Source organism: Panthera pardus, unplaced genomic scaffold (genome assembly GCF_024362965.1).
Source record: "Panthera pardus isolate Hobbes unplaced genomic scaffold, ASM2436296v1 HiC_scaffold_6, whole genome shotgun sequence".
Classification (NCBI taxonomy): Eukaryota; Metazoa; Chordata; class Mammalia; order Carnivora; family Felidae; genus Panthera; species Panthera pardus.
The window spans coordinates 30,312,370-30,324,460 of NW_026526991.1; the positions used below are offsets into that span (position 1 = coordinate 30,312,370).

Here is a 12,091-nt window from a genome sequence, read left to right on the forward strand (position 1 = left end):
TTTCTGCTCTTCATAGCTCCTCTCTCACACCCTGTCTTCAAACTTCCAGCCCTTTAGCCCAGTTCTACATTCTGATTTTTGTTTCCTCTGCTCAGTTGGACTGCTGCTGTCTCCTTGGGCTCTATGTCTTTGTGCCATGGTTTGGAAAATACTCCCGGGTAGAAATCTGGGATAGGTTTGGTGTTCACCTCGTATGCGTTATCTGCCTCTCACGATTCACAACCGTGTGCTGTCTCTTCTCCGGTGCCTAAAAACAGTTGCTTCATATATTTTGCCCAGTTGTATGATTGTTTATCGTAGGAGAATAAGTCTGATAACCATTAATCCCTCTGTCTAAAACTTCTGTCAAAGGAATTTATTGGAGCCTACCAAGCCAGTTTTGGAATTCACATGGGTGAGTTAAATGTGTAAGAATAGCCAACAAAAAAAAAATGACAAGAAAGAGAATAAGAAGAAACTTGTCCAACCAGCTGTCAGACCACAGTATAAAATTATAGAAATTAGGGGTGCCTGAGTGACTCAGTCGGTTGGGCATCTGACTCTTGATCTTGGCTCAAGTCATGATCTCCTGGTTTGTGATTTCGAACCCTGTATTGGGCTCTGTGTTGGCAGTGTGGAGTCTGTTTGGGATACTGTCGCTCCCTCTCTCTGCCCGCCCCGCCTCCTTGTGCACATGCATGTGCTCTTTCTCTCTCCCTCTCTCTCTCAAAATAAATAAATAAATAAATAAACTTAAATAAAATAAAATTATAGAAATTAAAATATGGTGATAATTGTATAATATTAGGAAAAAAAGGTCATAGAAAGACTAGAAGCATACCCATGTATGTTTTATGATAGATGATATTTCCAATCAGTGGGGAACTGGATGGACTGTTTAATATAAAGTTAAAACAACTGGATTTCTGTTTGGAGAAATATAAGTGGGATTTCTATTGCATACCATACATTTACCAAATTTGTAGATGAATTAAACAACTAAACATTAAAAATTGTTCAAGTGATACTACTCTTCCTCCTGATATATGAGCAGTGTATTGAAATGAATGTAGAGGGTTAGCAGAGCAATTGTTTTTCCCTTTAGTATTTGAATTTTAAACATACACCGTGGACTTAAGTAATTAAAATTCTGTGTCTGTCTGTGCTTAGTACTTACCATAAGTTTGTTCTTGGAGCCTCGACCTATTCTCTGTGGCATAGAGATGGTGCCTATTCGTGTAGGAGGTGATGAATAACTAGCTATGTTCTTTGGAGTAGTGTCGTTTATGATGATACATTTTAATTCACAGAAATATTTTTAAGATATGCTGTCTATTGGAAAATATATTCATGCTTTTAAAATATAAATTAGTATAGTCTTTTTAGAAATCAATTTGCAAACTATATCAGATGTCTTTGGTGCAGTGACTTCACAACTGGAAATGTATTCTAAATACCCTTTTGTATGCAAAAGAAAAAGCTTTGAATTCAGAGGTATTGCTTTCAGTATAATTTATAATGGTGAGATATTGGAAAGAACCGATTTTCCAAATAAAGAAAACTATTTCAAAAAATTTATACTATTATATAGCCATTAAAAGGAGAGTATATGCAAGTAATGACATGAAAATGTTCATGTTGGGGTGGGGAGCAAAATTCAGAACTCTAGATTATAATATAAAAGATAAAGTACCTGTCATACGTACAATGGTTAAGTGTGATTTTGAGTGATGGCACTATGGACTGTTTTTTTACTTACTGTACTTTCCTTTTTTTACCATTAAATTTTTCTTTAATGACTAATGAAGAAAACATTGATCATTATATATATGTTATCTTTTTTTAGTGGCAAAGAAATTTTCTAATAGGTAAAATTATTATAGCCCTGTATTTTTTAAAATAATGTATATTCTTGGATAATATGTGCTTTTTTATAGTGTCCTCAATCAAAAATAAGTAGAGGCTATTGAGCCAACTTGTCCAACATTATTGCTCTTCCAGGATTAATTTTTAGGGGAAAAGTCTACCTTTAATTTTCAGTTGTTGTAGTGTTACAAGTGATCTTTGACCATCTGAATTGCAGAGATTTTTCTTTGTAGTGGCAAGAGATATATACATATAATACATATATGTATGTGTGTATGTATGTATATAATCGACCTTACCATTTTAACCATTTTAAAACATACAGTTAGATGTCATTAGGTATATTCATGCTGTGTAACAAACTGTAGCTTTTAAACAGCAGCTTTCATTGGCTCTAACATTTAGACCCAAATATCTTAAACAAATTTTTTAACTGTCTTAAATGTTTCCTAGGGACCTACTCCGTGCCATCCACGGTGTCTGGGGATGCAACAGTGAACAAGACAGACATGGTTTCTGTCTTCTTGGAGCTTACATGTGTTGGGGAAGTAAACAGAATGCTTGATTGCAAGGATGACCTAAGTATGAACCGGAGCTACTCTAAGACCACATGCTGAGGAACTAACCTACTGGGGGTCAGGGGGTGGCAGTCTGGAAGCCTTCCTGAGGAAGTGACACTGACCAGAGACTTGCAGGATGAGTAAAATCTTCTTATGTATTTTAAACTAGATAAAGAGTAGGGGGCAGCATTTGAGGCGCAGGGAACAGCACATGAGGAAATGCCCGAGGCAGGAGCAAGGACCTGAGAGAAGAGGGGTGTGTGCCAGGAAGAGTAGGGTGATAAAGGGACTGGAGGGCAGACCCCAAGGACCTGGTAAGCAGTGGTAAGGATGCTAGGCTTTTCACCAAGGGAAATGCAAAATCATCAAAGGGTTTTAATCAGAGAAATGGGATTCAATGTTTAAAGATCACTTTTGTTGCTTGCGGAGGATAGAAGACATTGGTTCCCACTGTGGTTTGAAGAGACAGGAACTGATGTGTGGAGTGTGGAGGTGTAGAGGAGGAAGAGGCACATAGCATGACTCCTAGGCTTCTGGCCTGAGGGACTATTTGCTGAGAAACGGAACACTGGAGAAGGACAGTTTAGGGAGGAAGACGATGAGTTCAGATTTGGACAAGCTCAGAGTTGGAGGTGCCTGCAGGATATCCAAGAGGAGACGCCCAGTAGGCAGTTACACTTATGGGTGGAGATCCCAGGAGAGAAGTCTGGGCATATAAATGGTAAATGACCCAACAAATAATTAACATGTTTCATGGCATACTTAAATCTTTTTATATCTCTTTCATCTGCTTTCTGTCTCTCAGCAGCTGTAGGAATGAATCCTGTTACTGCAATTAACAGATGGGTTCTCTTCTGATGCTGACCAACACTTAAAAAAGTATAAATGTTTTGCTTATTGCCTTGAACTTCACCTTCAGTGTGTAAACACAGAATCCCACCAAAGCAAACTCTGAGACTGCCAATATATTTTTTTAATGAGTCTATGAAAGTTTAGTTCTGAATGCTGTCCAAACACCCTCATTATACAAATAGAAAACAATGGCCAGTGTGGTTTTGAATTTCACAGGGTTACATAGCCGGACAGTTGCAGAATTGGCCCTAGAATTCAGGACCGTGTACTGACTGGGCAGTCTATTTCCACTACTTTTTACTGCTTCCCCCTCCTATTGAATAGCTGCTGGCTTCAAAGTCCAATTACTAATTATGTATTTCTCAGTAGACATGGAACAGTGCCTACTCTGTTTGGTGTCAGAAGCCCGAGGGCTGGAAATGTTTTTTTTTATAGAACATTTATTCCAATGATAAGAGATTTCCAAAGGAAGTTTTTGGTTTCTTATGAAAGCACTTTGAAACTTCTCATGGTTCATGGACCCCTTTGGCTCTCTAATATGTGAATAGCTCTATGGCTGTGCATATGGTAATACAATTTTACATACAGTTGCAGGAACTCCATAGATTCCAAGTTAAAGAACTCCTGTTATGCCACTGGGCTATTCTCAATGACCTGTGAACCAGTTTTTCTAGAAAGAAGTTCAGTAGTTCCCTGATTCTCTCAAATAAGTACCAGTATATTTAAGAGATTGAACAGTGGTTCAATTCACTTCCCAGATGCCTTACAGACAGTTCCTGTCTGCTCATCTGCCAGTCACTATTGACTAATATAATGTCTGTCTCTATGACACACTTTCTGGAAGTTTTAAAAGGTAGTCGAGTGGTGCTGAATTAGAGAGTTAGAAATCTGGTGATGTCTCAGTAGAAATTTTATATCCTCTTAACACTCTTAAAATTGATAACCCAGTTAGATGTTGCTTAAGCCCTGACAAAGGAAAGGACTGTCCTTTACTGACCGAAGTCAGGGCAAAGAGAAGCCTCTTTTATTGGTGCCGACCTATTTTTGATGTATCTAATTTAAAATAAAAGGAGAGAAGAGAAGATACAAACCACCAGCCTCACTTATAACCCTTCCCAAGGCAACCCCCCCACAAAACAAAACAAAACAAAACAAAACAAAACAAAACAAAACAAAACAAAACACGTATATAGAGAACATATGCAGGCATTATAATGTGGTGTCCGGAGGAGGGGGACAGCCTTAATCTCGGGTCCCCCTTTGGTCATGTTGAGCTGGGGTAGAACACCCCCCACCCTACCCCTCACAGGTTCTTCCCCTCCTTTCCCTCCACTTATCTGACTTTTGCATCCCCTTCATTTCTTTAGTACCTAGAAGTTCTCCGGGGCTATAGCCCTTCCTGCTCAGGATGAATTTCTAGCCGGCCAAGATACCCCCTTTTTCTTTAAAATCCTGTTGCTTTCGTGGAACTTCTGTTGACAAATTGGCACCTTTTTGTTTCAAACTCTTTTCTTAGCACTATCTAAAATGCTGCTGTGTGCCCTTCCTATAGTGCAAACGTCATGAAGGCAGGGATCTTACCAGTCTCATTCACCACTGTATTCCAGTTACCCAGGACAGGGCCCAGTGCCTGGTTTTGGAGGTATAAAATATTTGAATGAATGAATATGTTCCCCCATAAACTCCCCAAGGACACTGACAATGTATGGCAGCAGAGGCTGGTTTTTATTAAAGGATAGTCTAGTGGTTAGCCTGTCAGGTAGAGCCCAGTCACCTGGCCTCCTAAGAGCCCTGCCTCATGGTTTCCCTCCACTTTAGAACTTTCTGTGGTTACCCAGAAGCCACACTGAACTTCCGTGCTGTAAATAATTTAGCCAGTTGAAGAAAGTTGCCTTTCTGTCAGGGACTTAAGCAGAGTGACTGAGAGGTTTGGCTGTGGAACCAGACTGCCTGGTTCAAATCTTCCTGCTGTGTGACTCTGGCAGTTTACCGATCCCTTTATGTGCCTTGGTTTATTCACCTGTGAAATGAGGCTACCAGTAGCACCTGTTGAGTAGGATTATTTTGAGGATTAAACAAGTTGTTATAGGTAATGTGTTAAGAACCACTCTCGGACATGTGTGCTCAATAAATGTAGGCAGGATAATGATGATAATGGAGGTGGTGGTATTTGGCCGATAATGTCGAAGTTGAGTATTTTTATACTTTGTTTTTAATTTGATCACTTCATCTTTATATTAAACATTTCTTTTATCATGGCTTTCTTAAAATGTAAGGATCAAGTAATCTCTTAGAAATACTTATTTAAAATACTCACATTAAGTGATTTCTAAAAGATAACTTGTTGGGGCACCTGTGTGACTCAGGGGGTTAAATGTCTGACTCTCGATTTCAGCTCAGGTCACGATCTCACAGTTCGTGGGATCAAGCCCCATGTTGGGCTTTGTGCTGACAGTGCAGAGACTGCTTGGGATTTTCTCTCTCTCTCCTTCTCTCTCCCCCTCCCCCCACTAATGCTCTCACTCTCTTTCTCTCTCAAAATAAACATTAAAAAAAGATAACATTAAGAAACATCAATGAGGGGCGCCTGGGTGGCTCAGTCGGTTAAGCGTCCGACTTCGGCTCAGGTCATGATCTCATGGTCCGTGTGTTCGTCGGGGCTCTGTACTGACAGCTCAGAGCCTGGAGCCTGTTTCAGATTCTGTGTCTCCCTCTCTCTGACCCTCCCCTGTTCATGCTCTGTCTCTCCCTGTCTCAAAAATAAATAAAACTTTTAAAAAAATTAAAAAAAAAAAGAAACAGTTTGATTCTGTGTATTAGTTGCATTACTATGTATTATTATATTTTCATGAGGATACTGAGCAGGTTTTTCTTCCCCGGTCTGTATAACATACGCTTCATCTACTTGAAGCCTCTCTATAATACTGTCCTTCATATGTTAATCTTTCTCACATATTTTCTGGAGGAAAAGATTAATAACATACTATGTTATTATAAAATCAAACTGAACTACCCAGCTCAGAAGACATTTTCTTGCAAGGTTACTTGCCTGAATTTAAAAGATTATTTCACAAAGGACTTAGTTACGTTCCTATGTCCCTTTTTTTATATGGTAAATCCATAAATGACAGATTCAAAGTTTCTATCAGGAAGAATTATTTTTAGGTTAGCCTTAAGAACAGAGAGGGAGGAGAGGAGTGAGAGAACACGAAACACCCCCTTCAATTATAATCCACACCCTTAACTGATGACCTTTATAGTAATCTGGGCATAGAGGGAAAGTACAAATAAAAATGAAACATAATTGGTCTATGACCTAAGTCTGTCATTTTTTGTTGTTATTACTAAAATATTAATAATAAAAAACTATTCATAGTTTCCCAATGGTCTAAAAATTTTCAGTTTTTTTTTTCTTGGTCTTCTACTCTTCTGTTTTTCTCCTACCACTTAGGGGAAAAAGAACGAACTTTGGAAAGATTCTTAAAGGAAGAGAGTGCATAAAAACAGTAGAGGAAATGTCTGAGAATGCACTCATTTGTTTTTAATGGGACATGTGGATGATAGGTGTGTCCATGAATCAGGACCTTCAGTTCTGTATAAATGAGCTATCCACTGGAGATTTAGGGCCTCCCAAGGTCCAGGAAACTACAGGCTTGGGGAGTTGATGCTTTTGTTGGTAGTATCATTTAATTTTAATTCTCAACATGCCAATCTGTTTCTTCTGAAGAGCTTCAGTACAGGGTTAGTGGGATGAGTAGTAAAGGCTCTCTTAGGTCACATGGATAAGACCAGAAAATGACAAAAATAGAAGAAAGAGACAAAAAATACTTATGGGCCACCTGGGTGGCTCAGTTGGTTGAGCGTGTGACTTTGACTCAGGTCGTGATCTCGGGTTCGAGCTTCTCATCGGGCTCTATGCTGACTCAGAGCCTGGAGCCTGCTTCAGCTTCTGTGTCTCCTTCTCTCTCCCTGCCCCTCCCCCACTCTCTCTCTCTCTCTCTCTCTCTCTCTCTCTCTCAAAAATAAATATTTTTTGAAAAAAGAATACTTACAAAAACAACAACAACAAGGTACTTGGCTTAGGAGGAGGGCAAAGTTGAATCAAAGACCTAGAACAAGTGCTATAAAACTAAATCATTTAACTAAAGTAAGAAAAGGAAAAAAGAAAATTGGCTGGTCTATATAGTATATTTTGATTTTTTTTTAACGGTCTGTCATTGTGCTTATAATTTGTTATGCTTATTTTTAGTTGGAAAGATGGTTGTAGGATATGACTTTGCTGCATGGTGTGCTAGCAGTGGTCTCTGGTATTTAATATATGTACAGCCTGACATGTGTGTGTGGGAGTGTGTGTGTGTGTGTGTGTGTGTGTGTGTGTATAGGGGGTGGGGGTGATTGTCAGGAGCCTTTCACAAAGATAATCTTCTTGTGCTTTCCAGATTTTCACCTGATGGAAGGCTGATTGTATCATGTAGTGAAGATAAAACTATTAAAATTTGGGATACCACAAATAAGCAGTGTGTTAATAACTTCTCAGATTCTGTAGGGTAAGTCCATTCTCTTTGGGCATTTATGTGGTTATATGGGTTAGTTTGCTAAAGAGGCATTTAATTATTAAGTTCAAATAAGGAAATAAAGGTGAAGAAATCAAAATATTACACTATCTTATTCTTTCCTTCTAGGTTTGCAAATTTTGTGGCTTTTAACCCTACTGGTACATGCATAGCTTCAGCAGGTTCTGATCATACCGTGAAAATCTGGGATATAAGAGTAAACAAATTGCTCCAGCATTATCAAGGTAACAGTTTCCATGACAACAGAGTCCAGGTGCTGCCTGGCCTACTCCAGGAAACTCTTCAACCCACAGCCTATGCTTCTCAGTGGGGTGTGGCTCTCTCAGACAGGGTCACGGGCTGCCTTTGATTTGACTAGAGGACAATTAGTTGCATCAACAGCGTGGTCTGAGAAGCTGGCGTGGATGTCAGAGTGGAGAGAGAGGTGGAGGGACCTTAAAAATGATGCCGGGGCGGTTAAAGAAGAAGTTACTGAAAGCTGTTCACACGTTGGTTGTCTGCATTACGTGAGAGGTCGGGGGTAGAATTGGACTCTGAATTCTGAGTCAGAAGGAGTTCTAGGGGCACAAATAGGTGTTATAATTGGTAGAAAACAACATCCTGCCGTGGCTGTGCATTGAAGCTAGAAGAGAAATGAATTGATTTCTTGGATTTCTATTAAATCCACATTTTCCTTTTAAAATAAGTATAATACTTACCATGTGGCAGATACTGTGTTAAATCCTTACAACAGCCCTCAGGAGTATTATTATTATTGTCCCCATTTTAAAGATAAGGAAATTAAGGGTTAAGGAGGGTAAGTAACGTGCTAAAATAATTGATGGAACTAGCTTGGGGCCTTCTGTTTACAAAGTACTCAGAAGAACAGCCTTCTGATGGCTGTGTCGTACTGCCTCCTGTTGGAAGGATGGTGTCCAGAAATGAATTCTCGGACAAGCTGGCAAGACCATGGGCTCCTACAAATGTACTTCCATACTCTTCATTCCTGAGCCTCAAGCCACTAATTGGCTATGAAATTTGATTTAAGGCTAGGTTGTATATCTTATGTGAGCTGGTGGTGATCAATTGTTGGCTACGTTATATGGGTAATGTATCTGAAGAGTTTAGAGTTACATGGTTAACGAGATCATCTTTCCATGTCACACTTTCACTTTTAAAGCTATTCTGTCTCATTAGCTGGAACTTTAAGCTGTATGATGGCAAACTACTTACTTGTTTTAGTGAGCTACATGGAATTTTGGTGTTGTGGAGACATTGTCTCTGATTGATTGTTGTTTCCAGCCTAATATTGCTAATAGGGCAAGAGAACATCTTTAGAACTGACAGTTGTTCTCTGAATGTTTTGCTTTTGTTTTCTATAAATCAGTTCACAGCGGTGGAGTTAATTGTGTGTCATTCCATCCTTCGGGTAACTATCTCATCACTGCGTCTTCAGATGGCACACTTAAGATTCTGGATCTCTTAGAAGGAAGACTTATATACACACTTCAAGGACATACGGTATTTGACACTAAGATTTGTGCTTTTTAAATTATGTATATTTTAAAGTGTTGATCCATTTTATATGTCTTTATTATCTTTCCAAGTGTGGCACACGTTGTTGGTATCACAAAAAATGTTTGCTTTCAGGACTTGGTTTTTATCCACTGGAAGCAACTCTTAGAAATATTATTTATTGTAATTCTTGTCAAAATCAGTGTGTCTTTCAATGGCTGTGAAATTAATCCCCCACTGCTGTCTTCCTCAGTATGTAGCATAGGTTTGACTGGTCAAATGGCGGTGGATAAGCCTTTTCCTTACTCTGGTCTTTCCCCTCATGTGGAGGCTGTTCCACAGCTCTGACACTGAGCCTCTCACACCCTCTCCCTCCTCGTCACTAATCTCACTGGTGAGTTTAGAAGGAGAAATTCCATGAGTAGAGCCCAGTGCCTTCTACTCTTGGGAGTCTGACTTCAATGTTTTTCTCTGCTATTTCTTGTGGGCAGGCCTGCCCTTGTCCGGTCTTGCCTATGACTGGGTACTCAAATCTGACTCATACTGGGATTCAGTTCTGGAAAGCCCATTTACCCACAAAGAGCCAGATTTTCTCTTTAAAGCCCTTACCAGTAAGGAAGATGATATTCCTGTGTCTTATTTTTCAACTGATTTAGAATCCTGTGGGGAAGAGGCTTGCTATTTATTGAGCCTGTTCAGTGATACACGCGCGTGCGCGCACACACACACTCACCAGCATATAATGCACTAAATAAAAACTCTACTTAAGTGTATAAAGTATTCCTCCTTTCTGGGTAAATATACAAACTTCTCTAAGTTTTTTTAGAATGCATCCTGCATTCTCTCTTTTTTTTTTTTAAAGATGTCCTAGGTACTTCCTTTTAACCAATTATAAGCTGTTTATCTCCAGAAATAGAATAAGCTTTGTGGTCTAGGGGAGAAGGACTTCTTTCTGCCTTCATGTATCCTGCCTGGCTTCCTGCTTTGCTTTATCATTTGTCCTGCAGCTGTGTTAGAGCAAATCCGAAATAGACACTAACCAGCTCAGATATATGTGTATCCATGGATTTAGATTGAAGAAACAACCAATAGAAGTGGTCAAGGATCAAAATATCCATGGAAGAAGTACAGAATAATAGAAAAAAAGATAAGCAAAATATTTTAGGAGGAAAACACTACACATGATGGAATTTTTCAGTCTAAAGATATTTATGAGGCTATAATAACCTAAGTCTGTGTGATGATCTACTTGAAAAATGCAAGATGGTTTCCCCAAATTTTTCTTATATAGAAAAAGCATTAGTATCCTCTGTTTGTTTTTAATGTCCTTGGACATCTTGTGACTTGTCCAACTCCAGAGTCCTGGCTTAATTTCAGGTTCTCACTACCTCTCACCTAGGTAATTGCAGTAATTTCTTAACTGGCTCCAACCATTCATTCTCAGTCCAATTCATCATTCTCACAATCGTGACCTCAGTGTTCAACAGTCACAGCTCTCCTCCTGTCTGTGTCCTGCTGGCAAAACTTTCAGTGACTCACTATCGCCCATGTGAAGAGAGAACTCAGTGAAGCCTGTTGTGGTCAGGAAGGGGCTTTGTTCGTCTTCCCTACAGACTTGTCATTCGGTTTCTGCCAGTGATTTGTTATTCTGAGTAAAGAGTCCAAAGCCAGAAAGTCTTTTTTTTTTTTTTTTTTTAAATTTTTATTTATTTATTTTTTAAAAGAGAGAGAGACACAGACAGAGAGACAGGCAGGGATTCTCCCAAGCAGGCCCTGTGCTGTCTGCACAGAGCCCGGTGTGGGGCTCAAACTCACGAACCATGAGATCAGGACCTGAGCTGAAATCAAGAGTTGGAGACTTAACCACAGAGACATTCTTGTTAACTTACACATGTACAAGCTTTTCTTTAAAGGGAAAAACGTGTATTGCATATTTTTATTAGTATTGCTTTGTAAATCAAGTATCATTTATATGTGTTCAAATATAATCGGGTTGGTGCTTTGAAATCTTTACTCTGCCTACATTAGTTGCCAACAACTGGATATGTTCTATCAGACTTATTGCATAAATAGTCTATATAGAATAGGATGAAAAATGAATAGTCTTCCTGGACATAAGAAAACAATAGCAAGTGCTTAAAAAAAAAAAAAAATCTCCCTTTATTTTTTTAGGGACCTGTCTTTACTGTTTCATTTTCAAAAGGTGGAGACCTATTTAGCTCCGGAGGTGCAGATGCACAGGTTTGTAAATCTTTCAGCTCCTTCTCTGATTTGGTTAGGGAAAAGGAATCCAAGACCTCAGCTAAGGTTTTTACAATCAGCTCTTTTGTATATGTTAAGAGGATTATCAATGAGTTTATATTTTAACTTAATGCCAGGAAGTCTGCTGTCTCCCGGCTGAAATAGTGCCAGTTCTGGTACTTTCTGGAACTCAAACAGCAGCTCATCTGGACACTTAACTATATATGTAACTCACTGAATTCCCAATACTGGTGTGGCACTTCCACTTGAACTCTGCCTCATCTTTTATCTCTACATCTTGTTCTTCAAATGTTCAGCTCCTCAGAGGATGGTAAATACAAATTGTTAATGTAGCAAATTTGCATTTTTGCCTATGTATGACCCAAAGTCATACATAGGCAGATTTATTGAATAAGGTGGACTATCAAGCCAAAAGCATGATTTTGAACTTTGAAAAAATAAAAGGGAATTTAAAGTAGTAAGTTGTTTCTTAGTATGAATTTTAAATTGGGCATGAGGGCAATT

At 39.0% G+C, this 12,091-nt stretch overlaps 1 protein-coding gene across 5 annotated transcripts in view; it reads left to right on the top strand.

Annotated features, from left to right (window-relative positions):
* Positions 1–12,091, top strand: part of POC1B (POC1 centriolar protein B) — a 95,580-nt gene that overhangs the window by 36,745 nt on the left and 46,744 nt on the right. For all 5 annotated transcript variants that reach the window (XM_019446397.2, XM_019446402.2, XM_019446398.2 and 2 more), the window contains 4 exons: positions 7,697–7,804; positions 7,940–8,055; positions 9,198–9,331; positions 11,498–11,566. In XM_019446397.2, the coding sequence (XP_019301942.1) occupies positions 7,697–7,804; positions 7,940–8,055; positions 9,198–9,331; positions 11,498–11,566 (427 nt within the window). The remainder of the gene's footprint in view (positions 1–7,696; positions 7,805–7,939; positions 8,056–9,197; positions 9,332–11,497; positions 11,567–12,091) is intronic.